The sequence below is a fragment of the Ornithodoros turicata genome, chromosome 1, assembly GCF_037126465.1.
Source record: "Ornithodoros turicata isolate Travis chromosome 1, ASM3712646v1, whole genome shotgun sequence".
NCBI lineage: Eukaryota > Metazoa > Arthropoda > Arachnida > Ixodida > Argasidae > Ornithodoros > Ornithodoros turicata.
The window spans coordinates 130453788-130479888 of NC_088201.1; the positions used below are offsets into that span (position 1 = coordinate 130453788).

The following is a 26101-nucleotide window of genomic DNA, read 5'->3' on the forward strand; positions in this document are numbered from 1 at the left end:
CTTCCCGACATTCTCGCTCGTGGAGAGCGCCGATTGGCCCACACTCGCGACTTGTCCGGTGCTCACGAAAGTAAAGCAATTTCAACTGTCGCGTCGAGGTGTTCGGCGCCTTCGCGGCTTTCCCGGCGCTCGCGGATTGCTGTGAAAGTGACAAGTTGTCCGGCATTTCCGTTGCTCGCGGCTTTTGGTGCGTTCAGTGCTGTAGTGTGAACGTAGTATAACACTCTGTTCCACGGCACAGGCATCGTAACTTCAGAACTCACGCTCAAAGGCACTTCGCAGAGTTCCATGTTTTGCATGTTTCTTGATGGGTATTCCCGATTTCCAACAGAGGATACGAACGGATGCAATAGTACCGGCTCTAAAATGCACGAAAACTGAATATTCTGTAGGTTCGTGCATGTTTGGATCATGTATTTTTTTACATAAATACATGCTTCAACCGCCAAGATGTGGGAAAACTTTAACAAAAACATTGCCTGTGCGAACGGCAGTGCATCTGATGCTCAGAATCATGATTCTACAAGATACTCAGAAAAAGTATTTAAATTCAGTTACTGATCAACGCGCAATTGCAGTAATTGTGTACAGTACTAAATATCCATTCTTGAACAACATTTAAGATATAGTATTAAATGCTCTTAAAGTAACTCGCTACTTTCAAGAGTATTTAAGAAATAAGTAGACGTGACAGTTGGAATTCGCAATCAAAGAAATACGAAGAGCGTGAAGTCGAAAATGGCATTAGTAAAAAAACTGTATTACCTCGCAGGAACAATTGCTTTTCAAGATTACTGTTTGACAGCCGGCCCCGTCTTTTTAAGACTACAACGATGAAGATGAAACAAAGAGCAGCAGCGGTCAGGTTGCAGACCGTGCGAGGCAATAGAGAGCGATGTGCTTTGTGCAGCACGAAAACAAAGCGAATACGAACAGACTGGATATGCACAGCTTGTCAGGTGCCGTTGTGCATTGCAAAGAACAGAAACTGTTTCCAAAAGTGTCTTTTATAATATGGGGCCCTCATGCATAGTGGTCCCAGCAACGTACCACCAAGGCAGTGCCTAGCCGGCGGATGTATAACAAATGTCCGCTCTGTTGATGCTGCGGAAAGATTCTACCAGCAGCTGTTTGAAGTGAAGTTTTGGCCGAATATACCCATCGCGCAGTCAGTGCTTCATGTTGCATAAAAATGTCGTGCTTCAAAGAGTTAAGACTCTAACCGGACGTAGCTCTGGACGGACGACCTTCCTGTAGCGGTAGGCGGGAAACCTAGTCAAGTGACTTGGCTGTTCAGTTCTTACTGATTTTGGAGCACAACTGCCGAGGAAACTTCGCTCATTACAAATTGCCGTGATTAGAAAAATCAAGTTCAATTACTCTATGAGAAACAAACCACGTTGTATGATGCGGAATTTCATAATGTAAAAGCGCCAAAAAGAGGACGGACACAAGACACGTACAACATCGAATCTTGTGTCCGTCCTGTTTTTAGCGCTTTTACGTTATGAAAGTCTGTCACCAAGAAGGCCCAAGAGATGTTTTAATGATGCGGCATCTTTATCAGTGAGATATCGGCAGACTGCACTTCAAGGGATATCACTGAATAATGATTTACGGCTCTTAAAATCACCAGGCAGCATTTTTCGATACAACTATAGCATACGTTTATTTGCAATGAAGCTTTATGGTCAGCACTTTCTGTGCACTTGTGCCACCACATGTAGCTTTCCTGCGTTGTTGAGGGAAGGATAAATTAATCATTAAAACTTACCAAAAGTTCAGAACCTAAAGTTTACCTAGCAGCAAAGCCTAAAGCCGATATGTTTACGTGATTTGCCACGCATGTGCATATTGGAAACAGCAGACCCTGCGCAACATAATTTTGTTTATTCATGATCACGTGCCCTGCTGTGCGGCAAGATTTTGCATCTCCTACCTTGTGATGGGTACCATAGCTTGCCTTTAAGCTAGAGGTCTCACACGATAATGAATGGTTTGCATACCGCGCCCTTTTGTCTTTATTCTGCGTATACTTTGGTTGGTTTATCTAGGCATTGCAACTTCGCAGTTCCAGGAAAACCAGAAAACAATTCCAGGTGCATTATAGTGCGATATTCCGAGTGGCTTTATACTACATGCATGTACCACATTTGGAGCGTTGCACGAATGTCCCTACTGACTTTCTTTTTCTGTTTTTGCAGGTTCATTGGTCTCATTTCCTGAACAGCATGTTCAATAAGGCAGATATCACTATAGCTGATGACGAACACATATTTTATGTTGCTGTTCATAAATTCAAACGGCTTCTGGAGTATCTTGCATCTTATAAAAGGTAGGATGTAGTCGCTACTCTGGTTGCAACCTGGTCAAATGAAGAATTTGAAAACGCGGAAAATATTGAAATGGCTACCTAATGGGATGAAAATTTCATTTAAAGAAACATTTTTGGGAATAATATTGAATTGACATTAGATCATGAATGGACATGGACTCAGTATAGTATTCCTGAAGTCTAGCAGGAATTGCACTAAGAGCAGAAAAGGTTACTTATTGCAAATACTTCATGTTATTAGAGTATATCCTTATTCGGGCCCCACGATGCCGAGCGGTTTAATGGCTTCTCCGTTACGTCCCTGCCAACTGTGTATACTGCGCTTCTGTAGTGGTAGCAAGCGGTAGCAGTTCAACAAGAATGCAGTCATGAGTCCTCTCACTCGTTGACCCGTCGATGACGCACGTTCTGCGTGGACGAACATCGCCTAGGCCAGAAAGTAATCAATGCCCCATCTACTGCGCTTGAATGTTGAACTGCGCTCGAACTCCACTGTGTATTTGTCGAAGGTACAGATGGATACATCAATGTGCCCTGCTTTCAACTTAGAAACGGATACGCTTGCCGTCACCACAAACTGTCAGTGCTATGAGAGGCACCGTACCACACTCTGGCACCGCCTTGTTCGTCCTAGCGATATTATACTTGGCAGCGCCCAATACAGTGACGTCCTTGTGGCGCTACACAAGTTCCTCAAGGAAACTTCTTAAAGGAGCAGTCTAGAGGCACACAACTTTGTTTCTGTTTTTGGTCGGTATGGAATGTTAGGCAGCCGAAAACAGTTTTCCCACAGTTGTGCAACCGTAGCGAAATTGGGATGCCTGCAATAGCCCCCGAATTTCCCGTGCGCGAAACACCCTCCTGCGCCTTCACGATAGAAACGTGATGAGCGCCGCGACGCGCGTCACTATGCGACGTGGTTGGCAGGGAGGCTCCTCATCGGACCTGGGATCACATGATCGAGGTGAGCAACAGCGCGCAGGCCGGAGCGTCTGCTACCGCTTTGGAGACGCAAGGCGTTCTACGGCAGCGTGATATCCGAAATGGAGGATTTCAAGGCTATCAACGACACGACCTCGATTTTTTGGGACCGCTGACACCACGGCAAGAACGAGTGGTACAGCACGAATCTAACTGTGTGTTGTACAGTGATACCCCAATGCTTCCCAACAGTGCGCAGCCTGTCTGATCGTTTTCACCACACAGTTGGTTCAATGGCTAACAGGTGGGGCCACAGTAGCACCGTCATTCCTTGCTTTCTGCTACTGTGAGTTTTGAGATTGCACAGAAGCCACGCATATATTACTCTTCTGATCGGAATCTTATTTTGTCGGGCTGCCTGTATGCCTTGTCTTCTTTTAAACGCGATATAAATCATATAAAGAACAGAAGTCAACAAGAAACATCTCGCAATGTTCGTAGCAGACGGTTTTTCCTACCAATGAATGAGGGGGCTCCTTAGCGCAAACGTCACAGTAGACTGGGTGTGGTGTGCAGTTGGAGCGCTCCGACCTGTCACTGCGGCACCGATTTTGCAAATTAATTGCGCTACTTTGGACATAAATATCTTGTCTTGTGGGGCTCCTTTTCACATACTGCTTTACAAGATGACAGCGGTTTTTGCCCATGTTAAATACCGTAGAAATTGTCCTTTCACTGCTTGACAAACTATGATGGGTAGACCACCAGTGTACAATAAACGAAGAGTGGGCCAGGCCATTTTCTCTATGTTTCGTTTTTTTTTCTTTTTTTTTATTAGGAAGGGTGAATGACAACCCAACTCTTTTGTAGCTAACATCTCGCTTCGTCGTTCTTTGCAGTAAACATAAGAGGGGGTTAGGGTGACAGTGTAGTTAGGGGGAGTCAAACCCTGCCACATATAGAGGGTGCCCCAGCTAAAAGCGATCATATTTAAAAAAATATATATACATCACTTATTCCGAGATTAAATGAATTGCAATATAGCATATGCTGAAGGGCACTCCTTAGGACGCCAGTAGCAAACTCCTAAGGCAATATCTTCAGGGTCATTCCACAAAAAGCGACCCAATCGCGTGGCTCGACCATCACGAATTTCGACACTATTTTTTTCTCAGATTGGTATCATGAAGATAGAGATTCCCAAAGAATATTTTTGCCGGATTCGGTATGGTTGAAGCGCAAGGCGGTGCTGAATGTCAACTCTCGCCCTAAAAGTGGGGTGCCTATGCGTAAGTCTCCAGAAAAAAACGGCTGAAGATATTAGGGTCCGGTCAGCGTCAGCGAGTAGAGGAACCATGTTTCTTACATTTTTGATGAAAAACATCCAAGGCGTAAGCGTGTTTCGTATCGGGCTGTGGGCTTAAAAGTATACATTTTTACCAGAACTTCAGCATTTTTTTTTTTTTTTTTTGCTGCTCACTAGGTCGAGGTAGGAAGATGAAACTCGGTGAGCTGGTAGTTAGGGAAATGGCAAACATGTGAAAAAAAGTAATTAAATTTGCTAAGTGCAAGGAAAGGCTGTGAAATATTTACCCGAATATGGCAATTTTACCAAAATTCGCAATATTGGTAAGGGGAAAAACGTGATGTGGGCATCGTGATTCGGACGTTCCGTCAACGGCAAAACGAAGTTTTATCTGCCTACATGAAGCCTGGTAAAAACTAAAAGGCTTATATTTTTTGTCTTTTAGTAATCATATTTTTAAGTGAGCATGTGAGCCAAGGCTACCTGTTAGCGCACCAGGCTCACTTTCGGACATTACTGCTCCGTATGTCGCCGAAATTTCGGTTCAGATGCGTGTCTCACATTTGGAGCCTCCCGGCCGCAGGGCGTTCTTGTTGAAAGACGCGTTTGGTGGTGGGCAGAAAAAATATAGATGTTGTAAAGATATAAACACCATAATCCAGCTGTCGTCGAAAGCGAGCACTCTTACGCTCTCTGTGTCGGCAATTATTGCTGGTTATTACTGCAAGAAGATTATTCTGCAATACACTGGAGGTTGAGGTGTAACATACTGTTGTAGAGGAAGCATGTTGCTTCCGATCGGACTTTAGCCCTGAGACAGGGTGCCACGGGCAATACACTGCAACAACAGAACGCAGCACCCAGGTTGCACTGCCTCACTCGCAAGCGAAGTCATGTCGATCCCTCATTGCTTACAGCAGAAGGATAGGCATTCAAAGCGTTTTGCGATACCAAACCACGTTCTTACTGGCGCTCCTTCTGGGAGCAGCATTTCTTCAGGCGTGGCTATAGATGTGGCATCGACTTCAGCGCAGGCTAGCGATGACCCAGTCTGCTCCTTTGGTGCGAAGGGGTGCAACACCTACGCACGTACACCTTCCTGAGCAAGTTCAGCTATCTTAGTGAACATGACCAGTATTTGATATCCGCACTTGCCAAGCGCGCGCCTTCTTCAATCAGTGCTGTGTGCAGAGGTCATTATGCGCTGGACATCCGAAAGTACTGCTAGAAGGTGGCATCAAAGTCCTGTGCCAACCCGTTCGGTAAACACAAGAACATGCGTGGGACAAACATAATACCTTCAACATTGGCTAAGCGCACAGTGTCGCTTCAACAGGTCCCTGGAGACAAGCTGTGTCGAAATTGTTACATGGAATGTTAGAAGCATGAAGAGGACACCACATCAGGTGAAACTGAACTGGCGTTGAGCCCTGGAACACCATCGGGGAGCCTACAGCAAGACTCACTCCATTCACTGAACAAATCAATGGGAACCCTTGGTGAAACTCCTGTAACACGAAAAAGGGCCATAGCACAACGACAGAGATAGGCAGAAGCGAAGCGTAAAATATAGTCCAGGGCAAGAAGAGCTCTAGAGACGTCTCTACGCATCGGCATAGCAACGCCGTCGACATCAGAAGAGCCGTGCCCCATCCTCGACGCTGATTATAAGACCTTGCTGCGAGAGTTGAAGGAGAAATCTCAACAGAACAGAGCGCAAGGAAAACGCAACCCAAGAGCGCATCACGAAGAGCGATGATATTAAATCTGGCACCAGCGTGGTGGTCCAGACAGCAAACCACGGATTACTTCGGAGCGTCTGACCGCTTGGTGCGTAAACCATCATGAAGAAAGGCATCAAGAAAAAGACTTGCGTCCTCAGTGAACCAACATCCGCAAGTGGAGCTTCATCATCAACATCAACCACTGGATAATGAAACCAAACAATCAGTGAGCGCGACGACGACGAAGACGACGAAGACGATTTCATAGCATACTGCTTGTCAGGAAAGAAGGATGTCTGGACGGAACATCAGAAGCGCTTGATGATGGCTGGATTAAAGGAAACTTTCGAGCTGTGGAAGGCCAGCAATCCTGCACAGAAAATTGAATTTTCAAAGTTCGCTTCTTTGAGACCTTCCTGGTATGTGCTTGCTGGGAGCCCCGGAACGCATTCTGTGTGGGTTTGCAGTTATCACCAGAACGTGAAACTGATGCTCAACGCAGCAGGGATACAAGAATCCTACAAAGAGCTTCTGAAGTTTGTGGGAAAACTACCGCCCTTGCCCAACTGGGCACAGGGCTCCCACTCCCTTCCACATCCGTTCGCCTCGCCGGAGGTAGTACGAAACAACCATTCACATAGCAGAGAAACAACCATTTATTACCATACTTGCATACCCTGCGATGCCAACGATCCGTGACTAGCTCGAGGATCCCCCGGGAAGTCCCACAATACAAACACGCCCGCCTTTTTAAGGGTATCGATGACAGACTTCAGCGCCCCCTACTACTACACGTGTACGGTATCAACGGACGATAAGCGGCTGCACCGGCCGCGAGATAAGTCACTATCTCCAAACCCAACAAGTTGATGGTATGTAGTATCTGTGAAGAAACATGCATGCTGGGCGATTCCCATGACTGCCCTGGGCCCGGAGCGCTTCATGACAAGATTGATGAACATGCACTCCGAGTGTCCGAGTTCTGCGACCAGATCATGTACGAGCAGTGGGTAGCTGGGAACCGCAACACTGGAAACCTTCGTTGCAACACCTGATTTTTCACACCGCATTTTCCCTCTGTGGGTCTCCGGCTCTGAAGTTCTGGAAGAACAGACCAGGCTGAAAGGACGTTACGAGAGTGTCAAAGCAATCCGCCACGCGTGATTTTCATTACTTTCAACCACTCTCCACACACGAGGTCCAGGTGCGCGTGACGTCACCCTCTAGTGAAGCAAAAATGCTGCTGCAGAATGTATGCTGTTAGGCCCCCAGCTCGATACGAAACACGCTTACGTCTTGGATGTTTTTAATCTGAAATGAAAGAAAGATACTTCCTGTACTCGCTGACGGTGACCGGACCCTAATATCTTCAGCCGTTTTTCCGGGAGGCGTACTCATATGCACCCCACTGTGGATACCTAGCAGATAATAAGGAACATAGGTCCGTGCTGTGCACCTGCCAGGTAACAACTGGCCGGCGCGTTTATTGCGTCGTCGTCATCATGATTCCGTCCACAGAGGGCGCTACAGGGCTCCCCCCTCTAGAGCGTCGTCCGGCTGGAGACGGTCGGAAGAGAGAGACCATGTCACAGTCCTTCGGCCTGTGTGGGCTACGGGCTTCAGTGTGGCTGAATAGGCGGGAAGGTCCAAGTAGGTGTTAAAGCGGATGACGGAGGAGACGTACGCTGGCTTCACGCGATCCAGGGCTACCGTGTCGTGTTTGCCACCGAGGTCGACGACGACGGTCTTTGAGGTGCGGGAGAGCACAGGGTACGGTCCGGAGTAGTGTGGCGTAAGGGGTGGCTTGGCGCGGTCGGTTCTGATGAACACGTGCGAAGCGTTCTTGGGGTCCTGGCTGACGAAGACGGTTCTCCGCGTCGGCATGCGCGGCGCAACCGGGGTGATGGAGCGGAACAAGTCATGGAGCTTGTCGATGTACGCGGTCTGGGATGGATGGGGCTCGGCGGGGCTGGGGGTGAGAAAATCACCTGGGAGCCGGATCGGGGAACCGTACACCAACTCGGCTGAACTGCAGCTAAGGTCTTCCTTGACGGAGGATCTGATGCCCAGCAGCGCGAAGGGAAGGTGTTGGCTCCAGTGCGCAGGGTTATCGTGAGCAGTGAGTGCGACCTTCAGCTGACGGTGTAGTCGCTCGACTAGCCCATTCGCCGCGGGGTGATAGGCAGTCGTGTGGATATGGCGAGTTCCGAGTAGCTGCGTAAGGGCAGTGAACAGTGAGCACTGAAACTGCCGTCCGCGGTCGGTGGTCACGATGGAGGGGCATCCGAACCGCGCGATCCATGATGCGACAAAAGCTTCAGCGACTGATTGAGCGGTGATGTCGGTCAGCGGGACTGCTTCGGGCCACCTCGTAAATCGATCGATACAGGTTAGAATGTACCGGTAACCTTGAGATGGTGGCAGGGGACCGACGATGTCCACATGCACATGGTCAAATCGGGCGCGAGGTGGCAGGAACGGTTGAAGTGGAGTTCGAGTGTGGCGGCCGACCTTCGCGCGCTGACAAGGGATGCAGGTCTTGACCCAGCGTTGGACATCCTTGTTCATGCGCGGCCAGGCGTAGCGTTGTGTCAGGAGCTTTTGGGTCGCGCGCACTCCAGGATGGGAAAGGCCGTGGGTCGAGTCGAAGATAGGCCGGCGCAACGTGACGAGAATGAACGGTCGATTAACGCCTGTGCTGGTATCGCAAATGACAGTCGTCGGTGTGGCCGGGATAGGGACTTCGCGTAGCACCAGTGACGTGTCTTGCGTGGCTAGCAGTTGTTGGAGTTCGGAGTCGTCAGCTTGCGCCGCTGCGATGTCCTCGAGACCGACGGTGCATGGCGTAGAAATGGAATCAATGCGAGAGAGGGCGTCCGCGGCACTGTTGTCCACACCGTGCACATGACGAATGTCCGTCGTGAATTCCGAAATGTACGCCAGATGCCGGACTTCGCGGGCGAGGTAGTCGGTGCGGTTGGTACGAAAGACGAATGCGAGGGGCTTATGATCGGTTAAAACATGAAATGTGCGGCCTTCCAGGAAGTACCGGAAATGACGGACTGCTGCGTAGATGGCCAAAAGCTCGCGACCAAAGACACTGTAGCGAGTTTGCGTGTCGTTTAGTCGGTGCGAAAAGAACGCCACAGGGTACCAGGCGTCGTCGATATGCTGCTGCAAAACTGCGCCCACAGCGGTGCTAGACGCATCTACCATGAGACGGCTTGGGACGTCGTGCCGGGGGTGGACTAGCATAGCAGCGTCCGCTAGGGCCTGCTTGATATTCGCAAAGGCGGCGTCAGCGGACTGCGACCAAGGGACGCTTGACGATGGCTTCGGGTTGTTGCGGAGCATGTCCGTGAGTGGCTGAATGATGGCGGCACATTTAGCAATGAACCGACGGTGAAAGTTCACCAAGCCAAGAAAGCGACGTAGTTGACGGATCGTCGTTGGCTTGGGGAAATCGGTGATGGCGTTCACTTTATGCGCAAGAGGATGGATTCCGTCGGAGGACACGTGATGCCCGAGGAACTCGAGCTCGGAGACTCCAAAAGTGCACTTCTTGGCATTAACCACTAAGCCGTATGTCTGGAGACGGCTGAAAAGCTGCTGGAGGTGCTTCTCATGTTGTTCTTCGGTAGGACTGAAAACGAGAAGATCGTCTATATAGGCAATTACGAAGTCGAGGCCTCGGACAACTTCGCTGATAAAACGTTGAAACGTTTGAGCGGCGTTTCTTAGTCCGAAAGGCATTCGCACATACTCAAACAATCCAAAAGGCGTTGTAATTGCTGTCTTGGGTATGTCTTCAGGCTCGACTGGGATTTGGTGATACGCCTTTACTAGATCTATCTTTGAAAAAGTAGTGGCACCGGCAAGGCGTTCCGCGAAGTCGTGGAGGTGTGGCAGCGGGTATCTGTCGGGGATTGTTCTTGCATTAAGAGCGCGGTAATCCCCGCAGGGCCGCCAGTCGTTGGGCTCCTTTTTGGGCACCATATGCAGCGGCGAAGCCCAGCTGCTAGATGACGGACGGATGATGCCCAGGTCCAACATATGTTCGAACTCACGACGAGCAATGGAAAGGCGTTCGCCAGATAGTCGTCGAAAGGTCGCCGTGATGGGAGGGCCTGTGGTGTCAATGCGGTGCGTAACATGATGCGCGGCTGGCGCTGAAAGATTGCAGGGCTTGAGCAGCTCGGGAAAGGAAGCCAAGACGTTTTCGTAGTGCGAACCGGGAATAAATGCACATATGCCGGTTGAGTTGATCGTCGAGATGCCAGCTTCAGTGGTTAATTTGGTGATGTTGTCTTTCAACTTTCGTTGCCTAATGCTGACATCAAGATGAAAATTATGTAAAAAGTCGGCTCCAATGATGGCCCGGTCGACTTCTGCCACAACGAAAAGCCAACGAAACGTCCTGCGCAAGCCGATGTCCAAAGTTAGTGAACGCAGTCCATATGTGCGGATCGTAGATTTGTTCGCAGCTTGAAGAGGGGGTGTGAGGCATTGACGAATTTTCCGATCGGAAGGCGTCGCCGGTGTAACGCTCACCTGGGCCCCTGTATCAATAAGGAAACGCTGCTTCGCGATACGATCCTGTACATACAGAAGGCGGGCAGGACGTAGGCCGTGGTCGGTTGCCGCCATTATCGACCGGCCTGAGGGTTTTCCTGCCAGTCGCAAGGCGACTCGCAGCGCGTTGATCGGTGGCGAAAACGACGGTGGTACCAGCAGTACCGAGGGCTTCCTGGAGCATGCTGTGACGCTTGCGTTGGGCTCGAGGCGCGTCGACGACTCGCAGACCGGTTTCTTGATTGCCCTCGATCTCGGGATCGGCGGTGCAACGCTGTGCGCAAGTCGGCCATCTGCGATGACATCCTACACATCTCGTCCGTCAGGCGGGCCACTGCCGCTTGCAAGTCCGGCGTCGAGGGGCTGTCTGGAACCGCGGGCGAACGGACGGGGGCAAGGCTTGCGGAAGCATAATCTGTAATTCGATCCGCAAGTTCGGCGAGTCGATCCAACGACACGTCGTCATTGCCAGCAAGGATCATCCTGACCTCGTGCGGAAGCCTATTCAGGAATAATTCCCGTAATATCGGTGCATGGTCGTCTGCGGAGTGTCCAAGCAGCTGCTTCATCCGGTGGAGAAGCTGCGACGGGCGACGGTCTCCTAGCTCCTCGGATGTTAGGAGCTGCTGGATCCTGGCGCGCTCCGATATCTCAGTACGAGAGAGGATGGCGGATTTCAGGGTATCGTAAGCTCTATCTGCCTGCACCGTGGAGAGTACGTCGTCGATGTCGTCCACCAGGTCAGGAGGAATCAAGGGGAGTACCTCACAGTATTTAGTCATTTGACTTTGGATCCGGCGGGCGTGGAAGAGTGCCTCAACTTGACGGAACCAAGTTTTTGGGTTTTTTGGTCCAAAAAGGCGGGAGGCGGACTTGCTGGACGGTTTGTAGGACAGCTGGGCCTGACGATACGTCGGAGGCTTCACCCTGACCGCTTAGGCCGCTCTGTGTCCCGGCGGTGTCCATGAGTCGGGTCACCAAGTTTGTGGATACCTAGCAGATAATAAGGAACATAGGTCCGTGCTGTGCACCTGCCAGGTAACAACTGGCCGGCGCGTTTATTGCGTCGTCGTCATCATGATTGCGTCCACAGAGGGCGCTACACCACTTTTAGGATAGGAGTTGACTTTCAGCGCCACCTTGCGCTTCAACCATACCAAATCCTGCAAAAATATTTTTTGGGTATCTCTATCTCCATGATACCAATCTCAGAAAAAAATTGCATCAAAATTCGTGATGGTCGAGCCACGCGATTGGATCGCTTCTTGTGGAATGACCCTTCATTAACGTTCAATAATTAACTTTTTAATTATAAAAGGTACGAAGTTGTCCCAATGAGAACATCTGTTCCTTTCGGTCACCTGATATCATAGCCGTTTCCAGAACAAAGATCCGTTCGATAGATCGTCCTCAAAAAACTCGCGAAGAAACACAGTCTCTTTTTCTTTATTTTGTTCATTGCGCATCTTCGGAGACGCGACTTTTCTTCACCCACAATGTGAGAGCGTGAAAGACTACACTATCGCCTCCTCCGTCCTGCAAACAGATTAAAAGAAAACAGAAAATGCAACCCAAGATAAGGGCAGTTCCGATAGAGTCACCCGATACATTTCTTTTTGTTTTGTTTCCGCAAGTTAAAGCTCATGTTCGACGAATGAGGGGGCACAGAGCTCCTTCACCCTCTCACACTCTTAAAAATGAGTTTCACCACATAGCACGCTCCTACCCAACCATCATCCCGAATGACAACGTTCTCACCCCTGATTTGTTGAAAACGGGAGGCGGAGCCTATTTTGTGACACTTATGCAGTTCATAATTGTCACAAAAATGGCGAACGCCTACCGTTTCCAGCAAATCAAGGGACAGAACGATGTCATTCGAGATAATGGTTGGGTAGGAGCGTGCTACGTAGTGAAACTCATTTTTAAGAGTGCACGTTAGGGGTGTAGGAAAGCCGCGTCTCCGAAGATGCGCAATGAACAAAATAAAGAAAGAAATGTGTTCGTTCACGAATTTTTGGTGGACCATCTATTGAACGGATTTTTGTTCTGAAAACGGCTCCGGTATCAGGTGACCGAAGCGACCAGATGTTCTTATTGGTACAACTTCGTAGCTTTTATAATTAAAAGTTAATTATTGAAAGTTAAGACATTGCTTTAGGACTTTGTTAATGCCCGCCTAAGGGGTGTCCTTCAGCATATGCTATATTGATTTCATCTCGAAAAAAAGTTATACATATATATATATATATAAAGTCAACCCTCGATTTATGAACACCCTCGGTTCCCGGAAAAATGGTTCATAAATCGAGGGATTCATAAATCGAAAATTCCGTTAAGTCAGTACCATCGAGCTGACGAAACAGTATTTGCGAGTTGGGATTGTGTTTATAATGCAATATATATTGTAATTTTGCTTTCGACCATGCCTTCTGGTTTACACTTGGTCGTCCTGAATGTGTCCCCAGAAAACCCGTTTGTTGTTCGGATTTCGAAGGGTTAAAAGTCTAGGGTGCAATTCCAGGAAAAAGTTCGTCCATCCCGGCATCATTCATAAGACCACGGAATAATTCATTTGAAGATTTTTGTTGACCTCGGAACGATCAGTTCATAAATTGAGGGCAAAAAACGCAGGGCAAGTCCTAGTTGGTTCCCAGAAATTCCATTCATTATTCGAATATCAAGGTTCATAAAACGAGGGAAAAATGTAAGTAAAAATTTTGGTTCCTCGTGCTCCTGTTCATAAAACGAGGGAATTCATAAATTGAAGGTTAATAAATCGAGGGTTGACTGTATATATATATATATATATATATATATATGTCTGTAACTCAAACATCGCCCTGCCAGTACTGGACAGCTGTTTCGGCCTTCTTGGACCTCATCAGCAGTACGCAGGCAGGCAACGTTTGACTGGATGGCGTCAGAAGGTCAGAAGGTCACGTAACACGTGATTCCTCCCGTCAGGGTGAGATAACTCACTCACTGAAAGCCCAGTGCAAAGCCAGTGAAGTATAATAGGAAAAAAATAGCCGGAGCTCTTTGGCTGCACGTATAGCATATGTCTGTAACTCAAACATCGCCCTGCCAGTACTGGACAGCTGTTTCGGCCTTCTTGGACCTCATCAGCAGTACGCAGGCAGGCAACGTTTGAGTGGATGGCGTCAGAAGGTCACGTAACACGTGATTCCTCCCGTCAGGGTGAGATAACTCACTCACTGAAAGCCCAGTGCAAAGCCAGTGAAGTATAATAGGAAAAAAATAGCCGGAGCTCTTTGGCTGCACGTATAGCATATGTCTGTAACTCAAACATCGCCCTGCCAGTACTGGACAGCTGTTTCGGCCTTCTTGGACCTCATCAGCAGTACGCAGGCAGGCAACGTTTGAGTGGATGGCGTCAGAAGGTCACGTAACACGTGATTCCTCCCGTCAGGGTGAGATAACTCACTCACTGAAAGCCCAGTGCAAAGCCAGTGAAGTATAATAGGAAAAAAATAGCCGGAGCTCTTTGGCTGCACGTATAGCATATGTCTGTAACTCAAACATCGCCCTGCCAGTACTGGACAGCTGTTTCGGCCTTCTTGGACCTCATCAGCAGTACGCAGGCAGGCAACGTTTGAGTGGATGGCGTCAGAAGGTCACGTAACACGTGATTCCTCCCGTCAGGGTGAGATAACTCACTCACTGAAAGCCCAGTGCAAAGCCAGTGAAGTATAATAGGAAAAAAATAGCCGGAGCTCTTTGGCTGCACGTATAGCATATGTCTGTAACTCAAACATCGCCCTGCCAGTACTGGACAGCTGTTTCGGCCTTCTTGGACCTCATCAGCAGTACGCAGGCAGGCAACGTTTGAGTGGATGGCGTCAGAAGGTCACGTAACACGTGATTCCTCCCGTCAGGGTGAGATAACTCACTCACTGAAAGCCCAGTGCAAAGCCAGTGAAGTATAATAGGAAAAAAATAGCCGGAGCTCTTTGGCTGCACGTATAGCATATGTCTGTAACTCAAACATCGCCCTGCCAGTACTGGACAGCTGTTTCGGCCTTCTTGGACCTCATCAGCAGTACGCAGGCAGGCAACGTTTGAGTGGATGGCGTCAGAAGGTCACGTAACACGTGATTCCTCCCGTCAGGGTGAGATAACTCACTCACTGAAAGCCCAGTGCAAAGCCAGTGAATAACTTATAAACTTATGTTCAACGTGCAGCCAAAGAGCGTATGCTATTTTTCTTCATTTAATACTTTACTGGCTTCGCACTGAGCTTTCAGAGGTGAGTCATTCACCCTGACGGGAGGACATCACGTTCCACGTGACCTTCCGACGCCACTCGCTCAAACGTCGCCCACCTACGCATTGCTGATGAAGACCCAATAAGGCCGAAACAGCTGTCCAATGCTGGTGTGGCAACGTTTGGGACTTGGGACCTTCAGTGGACGCCATTTACAGAAAAGACTGCTACCGAAGCTGGTCATTTGTTGCAGTAATTAATAGGTTTCGGTTTACATATTTTTATCGCGGCTGGTAGCAGTGAAGCGAAAAAGGACGTTCTTCCACTCCCTTATCCACCAATGAATTACGTGTTCGTGGGCTTACTTCGCAACGGGGAGTGCTGGAGAAAGAACATACTGCAGAAAGACAGAAGTTATCGCAAATTGTATTTTCTATTTTTTTTACAAGTTAGGGGATGGTTCCAGACCGTAGGCTTAAAATCACAGTGTTGTATTGTTTTCACTATTAGCACTCCTTTGAGGTCAGATAGCAGCAACAGGCTGCAGCGACTACGTAACAAACGCTTTGCTCTTTAAATTGAAACACCTGAACCACTCGCTCAACTGTGTCGTTGTTCACAACCCTGCACAAACCTGATTATCCACATCGGTTAAGAATTAGCAGTCACTGCGCATGGTGACTATTGATTATCCTATACCTCTTAAAACAAGTTTCATACAGTCCGACTGAACAGCTGACTTTATTGAATTTTTGACCGGGATGAATGTTTTTTTTTTCTTGTTTATATTAATTTTCTTTTGAGGTCGGATGAATTGTCATGTGCAAGGTGGTGTCTTCAAGAACCCACCCGTCTGATATTTCATGTACCGCGGATAGGAATGGGTTCGTGTGAATTTCCGAACTGAGAGAGAACGAATTCTCATTACCGGGGAGAGAAATTGGAATGTGATTCGATACCAGAAAAGCTTCCTGAAAATCGTGCAAAAAGCAATTAAAAAGGTATCTGACAACAGCAAAGACGTGTTGCTGATGTGCTGGCTGCTGATACTGCTGCAGAATTTAAGCAGAATTTAATCTCTATCGCTTTAATATGTCCTGGCCGCAACAGGCAGGAGACAGACTCCTAAGCAGTTTCACGCTTTGAAAAAAACATGTCAGGAAAGGGTTTCCTATCAGCAAGATACCGGACTAACGCCTGCAAAGCAGAGGCAAACCTGTACGTATAGGATACGCGGCTACTGGCCCGCGATGACTTCGCTGCGCTCTGACTACACACCTGCTAAACGAGCAGAAGGTCTCAGCTGGAGGCTTGCTTGAGGGCGCGTTTTTTTATTCAACCCGAGTAACCCGCGAGTTTGGTATGACGTAGCATCACGTGGACCCTGGAGTAGGCACCCTTCGCCGGGAATTTTCCAACGGTCTGAGTCATTCTGCGCTCAAGATGGCGGACATTGAAGTATCGATCTCCGCCAAATTGTAATCTGTATTCAGAAACAGGAATGGGGACAACAATATGTTTCTGTTTTCTCTGGAATCCGGAATGAAATCGGGTGCTATTAACACTTAGGTGTTTTCGTTTGTTATGTCTGAGTTGTTTGTTTGGCACTTACTGTGCGGCAGTCCTCAGTAAAAGCTTCATGTTCCTGGTTGTCAAGCCTGAATTCCTCGAGAATTCTTCGACGGTGCAGGTGGTTGTCGGGCTCATCTGACCCACAGGGTCTCAAAAATTAATGAAAGCGTTTGAAAGATATACTGCATATGCGAGTAAAAGAAGGTCATATACAGAAATTAAAAATAGAAGACCAATAAAATAGTGTACTCTAGAAAATGTTTTATTTTTTTTTTTATGCGTATGAATAATACAACCTGAACCACTTTTACTGCAGGAGAACCCGGCTCGAATTTGAAGGGATCTCGTTAAATGTAAAGCGTCAGGTTAGGTTAGGTTAGGTTAGCGCGACCCGATTAGGTTAGTCCAGTGTAGGTCAGGGCACTTGCGTGTGTGTGTGGGGGGGGTGGAGATGGTCTCGCTACAGTCACTAAATAAGCTACGCTTTAGAGTATCGACACTGAGTTCTAAGAGCGAGCATGCGCCATGTTGTTTCCGCGCCAACGCTACCTACGCGCACGCGCACTGCGCACTTTAGCACACGACGCCATCTATTGTGCGCGGGTGAAATTTTCCTTTCGTTTGCTAGCAGCAGTTGACGGCCTTGAGCTCGCCTTGACATCCTCGGGACGCTCTGGTTGACAATACATGGATTATCGCACAACAGTCAAAAACCCTTCTCTATCCTACAGGGAGCATTATATTAGCCGTCTTTGATCCTCAACTTGCGACGATACCGGTATGGTGCTCTCGCTTGGACCTCAGTGTTGATACTCTGAAACGAAGATAATTTAGTGACTCTCGGTCTCGCCAGCACCGCGGACTGAGACGTCGACGTGCCTTTCCCTCCTGGGCCAACATGGCAGATCACATTGAAGAAATCGACGTAAAAACACTATTTTATGTGTGTTACACAAAACATGACGCCCATTCTGTGACCAACTGTGACAATTCTCTAACAATTCTGTGACTGTTTACCTGTTTAACCCCCCCCCCCCCAAAAAAAAAAAGAAGAAATAGATGTCCGGTGAGTCCAGAATGTCATCGTCGGGAGAAACCCTGCGAGCATCGGCCAGTAGTTGAGGTTGATATCTGCGCCGAAGAGCGACTGCAGCAGCAACGTCTTCTGGGCCCAAGGCTGTCGGTGCCAGGTTTTCATGCAAGAGTCTACTCTGGTGCAGAGCTCCTGCTCGATGGGATACTGGGTAGATTTCGGCGAACCAGCATAGTTGGCAGAGTCTAGCAAGCTCCTCAGAGGTATGGGAGGCAGGGGCTCAGTAGGATATCTTTTCTGCAAGGTGTAACCCCGAAATGACTCTGGAGTCGAATACAAGGGATCTCCTCGAGGGGGCGGAACTGGTCCCTCCATCGTCTTCTGGAGACGTAAGAGACTGTGAGGAGGCCTACCAGCACCGTGCAAGTGGCGACATGGTGTCGCTCTATCCTTCCGCTCTGGGAACTGGTCTTCGAACGAGGTGGCGGCCGTTCCGTGCCGGGTGTACGTCCCCGACCTTTGAGCGAGAGATACGGATGAAGGGGCCGTCCGGCCTGTCTCCCTCGCGTCCTGCAAAGAGAAAAGAGGGAGGGTCACAATGAAGCCTGATGCCAGGCTGCCCTCCACGCGGCTTAGACTTCTGACATATCGGACAGCTGCGTGTATACCGCAAAGTATCCTATCTCATGTTTGGCCAAGTCGCGGTACGACACAACTTAAAATAAGTCTTGCTGCCGCTACCGTGACCCGACAATGCAGAATCATAGAAGTATTTGAGGAACGACTTACGTAGCTTCCTTGCAACTACGATCCGAAAGGGGCTATCACCAACCTCCTCGTCGTCGGCCTGGGGAATGTACCGGACCAGGAGACCATCCTCGCTCAGATGATAGGAGTCGTACCTTTCCTCAGCGTCTTCAGTATTTACCGGGTTTGCGCTTTCCAGCCACGTTGACACACGCTGACAAAGGCCGTTGGTCCTCCGAGCTTCCAGGATGTCTTCCCTGCTTACAGCCTGTCCCCACGGGAGCTTCTCCGCCTAGATGGTCTGGTTAACCGCGGCCACAAGCTCCTGTCGCTGTTAGGTGTTCTGGGCCGGAAAATAGCTCAACGGGCGTTGATTGTTTAGCTCCGGAATCCTGGGTCTCCTCAGCAGTACGTTTCTACTGGGTTCCCGGCGTCGTCCACTTCGTGAAGGTGTAGAAGGTGAAACCGCAAGCGTGCTGGTAGCCTGATGCGAGCCTTAGGCAGGCCCTGATTGTTCGGACGAAAATGTTCCGCTCTAAAAACACACACGATCAGAAACACCCGAATACTCTAAAAACTTTCACCGTAGAACATTTCCCCTGTTATAATGACACTCTCCCCCAGTCCTTGAAATTGCCATTTCCCATAGTGATTTACGGCATGCCACAGTATTTCTAATTCTTTATTGTAGTTTCCCGGTTGTAGCAGAAAAATACACGATTGTTTCCTGTCACAAGGCGCAAGACATAAATGCTGTACGGCAACCGTGCATCCTGACATACAACAAAGATGAGCAACTGTTAGACTACATGATGTATAGAATGCTGTATCGCATGTATATCCCGTGTCCTGTGATAGACAACAATAATATGCGCTTTTGCTCATGCTACCCAGCACAGGCGAAATGAGCTGCATGTGAGTACAACAATATGAAGCCCGAGGCTCGGAGGAAAAGGCATGACTATACCATATTGTTTCATTTTGTAATTGCGTACCAGCTTGCCTGCACCTGAGAATAAGTTTGATGCACTGTGCATGCACCTTATAGACATGCGGTGTGTGGTGTGTTGCGATAGTAATGCCACTTCTAGTTGAAAAATAATGCTCCAGGTGTATTATTTCGGTACAATCTTGAGCTAAGCAAACCAAGGAGTAGGGCATTTGCGTGACAGGCTTATCCGAAAGTAGCAAGGTAAATGTAAGCCCAAGTCATTGAATAATTAACATGATCAATATACTGCTGCACATCATACCAGTAATAGCACACAAGGTGTTCTGCAGGAATGTGTATGTAGTCACAATATTAGTACAGCAGCTAGAGAAAGGTATAAAAGATGTTTTTGTATACATGACACCACTTGAATGCAACACAAGCTTCGGTTGCATTGTCAGATTACAACAACTCACAGATTTACCTTACTTAAACCTGAGAAGAAGAATCTACTGCTGCACACATGATGCTGCTCGAATGTAATACTGAAACGTCTCGAAGGGCACACAATTTCAGACCGAAGCACATCAGCGGGAAAATTTAGATTTACATTACTCAACACTGAGAAAAGATATGTGATGTTGCACACATGAAACTGCAAATGTAACCGTTGATAAATCTGAAAGAGTACCTTATATGTGACCATAATGCAACAACTGAACCAATATTCAAAATTCATACCATGCTCAAAATACACAAGATGTGCTGCCATGCATATGATACTGTTTAAGTGTACACTCTGAAATAACACAAACATTTCTGGCATGGTTGCCTGAAATGCTCGTAACGCTTCCAACGGTTCTCATTTATGTGATGAGCCATGGACGGTGAGCCCTGAGTTTGCATCTCGTTTACTTGGTCGGCTGTTGTCTTGGCGGCGAGTGCCTTTTCATGGCACCGTCGAAGTTTAATTCCGGTTCGGCGAGCAATCGTCGTTCTGGCACTTCATCGCGTATTTCGTGCACAAGTTGGTCACGTAGTATTTCGCTCAGTTTGGATCCGAATCTCCTGTCTCCTGCTAGTCGGGGTAAGCCAATGTGTAGTGATTCCTTCGTTGGAACGTTGCACGCTTTTGTGGAACTGGAAGCGGATGTATATTACCGATGGCTTCAGAGTGAAAAGACATTTCAGCAGTACGATCAGTTCATCGTAGGATTTGTCGGATGGAGTCGCTGGTGAAACGAGGGATAGGAAAATTCGAAGCCTTTTGATACCAGAAGCAGCGTAGCAGTTTTGTTGGAGCATCCGTGATAGCGGTATCTTCGTAATAGAAACGAGGTTGATCCGCGTAGACATCCCACGAGAAGAATTTGAAACATCGAAATCGCGGATTATTGCTATAGCTGCCATCTGAAGTCCCGTGAATTTGTGAATGGGGCGCGATTACGAACGAAAGTCAATCTTCCCAGGAGATCGAGTCTCAGTAGCTCGCTTCCTCATCGCCAGTGTTGAGTTTGGGGAGATTGGGGTCGTTTGGATTACAATTAACTCGAACTTTTATTGGGTACCGGAATACATGACGCTTCGTGATAGTATTTACCTAACCAGAGATCAGGAGCTCCGCTCCCGATACATGATCTTCAAAGGTTTGCGCAAAAGCGGCGCCACAGTACCTGGTCGAACCACACCCCCGGAATTCAACACAACATTATTGCACTTGCATTGAACAAAAGTCGGATCACTGCACGCTGGCATTGGTAGATTTTGTTGGGTGAGATACAAGTTACACGCTGTAGTAATAGTATCCTCATTATTTTCATTTGTTCCAAGTTTTCGAAAAAAGCGAAGCATGAAAAACTCTTTTATTTTATTTTATTTTTTGGGGGGAGGGAGGAGGCTGAAGCTTTTCTGGAATTGTACATCCCTAACTGCACCCGTCAAGTACGTGAGATCGAAATTGTTGGTTTAGCTTGAACTAATTGATATTACAATTGCCATTCCCATAAAGGAGTTTTTACGACTTTTTCGTGACGCTTTTGAGCTTCCATGAACGTCGACAATTGACGAAACTATCCCATTTGATTCAGGAGCACCATCCAAAACTACTTCGGGTGGAGGATAGTTCAAAGATTCAAGGATTTCGCACCGCAATCGCTCAGACACTACAAAGCACGAACCTCGTTGCAATGCACCGAGGACCTTTCGGAGGAGGCTTCTACGATCTTGGGAAGGCTCTACGTAGATCACTTCTTCACACTTCAAAGCAGGGAACAGGTAGGTACTAATTCTTCTCTACATTATGCTAACGTCCTGCCCGCTACAAAAATTTCGCTGCCGACAAACTTTACTATGTTGAAACGCCATTTTGCTAGCTCTCTGGAAAGGCTTTTTCGTTAGACGCAATGGTTATATCAATGTTTGAATGCTCTGAAATTAAATAGCACGTAGTACAAATGTGCGTTTCGTCTCAAAATTGTGTGGCGAATATGCGACTTAACGATTTAATTTAACGAATACACTCTAAGAAAAAAATGTGTAAATTTCAACCTTTTGGGGTAGAAGTGCGTTGTCCCCAATTCTCAACCCTTTTGGGGTAGAAAGAAGTGGGGTAGAAACAGTTCTACCCCTCCACTTCTACCCCAGGGGTTGAACTCTTCAACCCGAAGTGAGGGTCGGCGGTTCTCCCCCATTCGTGCCAAAGTTCTCCTCGTCCGTGGTGGAATGTCCTCCCTCTGTGGGTATATGTTTTCTGCCTTTTATGGCACGCAAATCTACCTCCTTAAAGAGAAAGTTGGCACCGTCTTGGTGATAAATGCTGCTCCCCTCATGAGGGAACATTCTACCGTGGCGGCAGGAATGTTTTGCCCTAGAGGGGTATAGTCCTCTACTTTCTTGAAACAGTAGCTTTACCCGAGAGGGTCAACCCTTACACCCCGTGATGAGACATTTCTACCTTATAGGCAGCACATTTCTGCCTGTAGAGAGGAGCGATTTACATCCTTCGGTGAGGCGTTTGCCACCAAATTCATGCTGCTTTTCTACGGCTATAACGAGAACTGTTCCCCAATGTCGGGTTGTCCCTGATGCCAATATTAATGACGACTTTGTTACGGTGATTTGTGTGTGTGGATAAGAAGAGAGCACATCATGAAGACTGTTTCACACTCAATATTTTTATTTTAAAAACCTACTTGAGCGATGAAATCGCTGCTTTAGCACACGGGTTGATGCGAGCAAGGGGTACATCAATTAAAGTGCAGAGCATTTGCAGTGTCGAAGCGCACTTCGGCAGGAACTCAATGTCCATCACCAAGTAACGGGCGATGAGCGTCACAACTGCTTCCTTCAAGCTTGATACAGCTATAGACTCCGCCTCCAGGCATACCAGCACTCGTTCTGGAGAGGGCAGCTCACCGGAGTAGCACACCACAGGGTAGATGTGCTCGTCGTTCGCCTGGAATGTTATAATAGGGTAAAATCTTAGAAGTGTTTCTAAAACAATATCGCCTTCAAGGTTCGCACCAGCCGCAATAACGGAAAGGCACGCACAGTGCCATGGTAGGATAGCCGAAAGTCACAAAAGAAAACCTTTCACTATGTGATGTCTAAAGCAGAACTCAGTAATGCAATCCAAATTGATGAAGCATGAGCCAGAACACTCACCTGCGGTTTAATGAAAGACTCGCATCTTTCGCGTAGAAGACTGGGAGCCACCAGGAGTGTCGCAGTTATTGCTGCATATATTGAAAACGTGAATGTTCAATAAATATACACAGGGAATATTCCACATACCTCTTTTAACAGAAACTACGGATATTATATAGAAGCCATTTTCGCAAGGTCATTTAGCGTTTATGTCGGAGGGCCGATTCTCATAGCAAAATCGCAATCGGAAATTTCAGACGTGGACCCTTCTGACAGACTGGTAAACTGCCAAAATACTAACCTGACCTAAGAAAAATAGTGGTACCTAACAAAATTCCAAGTATTTGTTCTTCTTTGACGCCGGCTTCCCTGCTAACCCTAACGGTCAGCTATAAGACCTCGCTTTTATTCGCGGCGATGACCTCGACTGATACCAAACACGCGCAATATGCGAATTCATCGTGTGAGGAATTCAACCTCTCCCTTTTATTTTGTTAACATCAACAATCAACGACAATCAACGCGCAATACTGAGAGAATTATCAGGGATTCTGGGTATTTCAGCACGATACATAGATTGATACGTCGTCTTGATACTCAGAAAAAATACGCATGCACTACATATATTATAAAATGGATAAAGAATTCGATATTCATAATATGAATTATCTTACCGTCATTTCCTCCCGAGCTGTCCAAAAGCGCAAAGAGACCTCTCAAATGACGCCTGTTCCTGCCATACTTCAAAACTGCCCCTGAGATGTCCTGGAGCGCTTGGTCGAAGGCAGTTTCAATATTGATGCCTGTCATCGCGTTAAATACCTGCCGAACCTGAAGGACCAGAAAATAATTGTTTTCCAGACATAAACTATGCGATCCGTGCAATGAGCAAAAGCTGACATTAATTAGAGCTAAATACAAGTCATAAGGCAATGATAAGTACCTGCTTGGGATCTTGAAACGCCGGGTACGTTTCCAGCACCTCCTTGAAGGATGGACATTTGCTCACCATCCATGCACGGCGGTGATCCAATGTGAAGCCCATGCTGCTTTCAATTAACAGAGCGCTTGGGTGCTCCCTCAGCATTTCTTCTTTCATTAATTCCATGTGCTGCTGTACAGTCTCGGGGGTGTCACTGGGTGGCGCATCTGTGACGGGAACCTAGAAAAGTAGCAGTAAGCTTTAATAAGGATAGCTTTACCAAATAGTCTCACAGAGAATATAAACGCGTGTAAAATTCAATCATACAGAGCACATAGCTCAAGCAGATGACACATAGGCTATCATAACTTCCATAAGTAAAACATTTTGTCTTGCTCGACCTTCTTACTCTGCACGTCCGCTTCGCGGTGCCTTCGAGAGCGTTACCCGCCGGCCTTTTGGCCCCAGGACTGGACGGCCTCGTAGCTTCCGCGATGAGAACGGCGTCCCCGGATCGTGTCATTTTGAGACGCTCAAATTTGGCTTTGGAGCGCAGTGCAGCTTTCCATGATCCCTGGAGAATGTATGAACGGGCAAGATGAAATAACAGCGTACCAAGCTGGGACTGATTAGATGACTGATACTACAAGGTTACGACAGTGCAAATTCATTGATTCCCACCGTCCATTGCTCCCAGTCTAATGAGCAACACCGTCAAAATGCTGCACATAAACTTACATTCCCTGAGCCAATTGTGTCTGAGAGACATGGGAACCGGCGCACGAGCTCCCGGGTCGCCGTCTCATACAGCTTGTCTGGGAACCTGTGTGGATAAGAGAAATAAGAAAAAAAAATTAGTTCGAAGTGAGAGTTTTCTGCTCCTATCATTGCTGACAATGCATTTTTGTTTCAGTGGGTGCCCGTCACACAACCAACTAGTATACCCGTTGAGGATGGTGAAAGGCATCACAATTAAAACATTAATTAATTCAAACATACTAAGTGCATAATCGTTCGTTGGGCAGTAAATAAGTTGCGAAATAAAATTAGGTCTACCGTCTTGCATGTCGCCATAAAACACTCCGCAGGAAAACTTCCTACCGACATCAAAACGAGCTCTAATTGCGCTATATATTTGCGTAACAGCCTGACAAGTTCAGTAAATTTCTTGTTACTGAATACTAACCTCATATAGTTGCAAAGATCAAAGTAGATCCAGGACACAACCCTTGAGCGGGCTTCAAATATGCTTCCCTGCTGATGATTCGAAATCGCTTTTTGAATATCAATCAGAACAGGCGGGAACACGTAGTCCTCCGTACGGGGCTTTGACGCACTCGGCACGGCCGCAGTGTTCACAACGTCTTGTATCCTGCGAAGATATTTGTATTATGTACGAAAAAGTCAGCAGTGATATTAACGTACAGTTGGTAATACTCTGCAGCAGTCACTTATTGGCACTTGCAATCTCGCTACAGTAAAACGGCAAAGAGGTAGGCAGTCTTGTGATTGTGGTAATCTGAACAACGCGATGAGACTGGGGAAACAAATAATGACACGAACAAAAACTGTTCGTGTTGTTCTAGCAAAGGATCTTAATGGCGTTACCTGAGAACTTACTTGTGTCACCTGGCCTTGCCTCAACAAATAAATTGCATTTCTGAGAATTACTTCGTATCACATCATTCAAACGATATCAGACGAAGAAGGAAAGAAATGCTCTCAGCTACAAGGTCTCTGTTTCCAACAAAGGGCCAACTCACATTAGGCTTTCAGACTCGTTATCTTCGAAAAGGATTCTGTCCATTAGCTTGAACTCTGGCCGATAGCGATGTTTCTACGTATGTTTCAAAGTCACCATCGTAAATCTGAAAGAAAGGACAAAGCAATGGACCTTTTTCGCAATGGCCTATGCGCATGCGTATGACCTTGAGGCGCCGGTGAGGATTATCTCCGTCTTCACTAGATGGCACACTATGGGGACGACAGAAGTGGGGACCAGTGGGGAGAGCGCACGAATGGCGCGACCTTGTCGGCCCCACTCCGGACCGGTTTTGGTCCTTTGTGCTACCCACGTTGATTTGTTTTGACGCGCGCCGAGCATGGTTCGTTGAAGAGCCGTTAGGATACGACGCGTATGTGAAAAAGGTCCATACATCGTAATA

At 47.6% G+C, this 26101-nt stretch overlaps 1 protein-coding gene across 1 annotated transcript in view; it reads left to right on the forward strand.

Annotated features, from left to right (window-relative positions):
- Positions 1 to 26101, forward strand: part of LOC135368970 (membrane metallo-endopeptidase-like 1) — a 110717-nt gene that overhangs the window by 15366 nt on the left and 69250 nt on the right. The window contains exons 2-3 of the mRNA XM_064602551.1: positions 2205 to 2335; positions 21457 to 21643. Coding sequence (XP_064458621.1) covers positions 2205 to 2335; positions 21457 to 21643 — 318 coding nt within the window. The remainder of the gene's footprint in view (positions 1 to 2204; positions 2336 to 21456; positions 21644 to 26101) is intronic.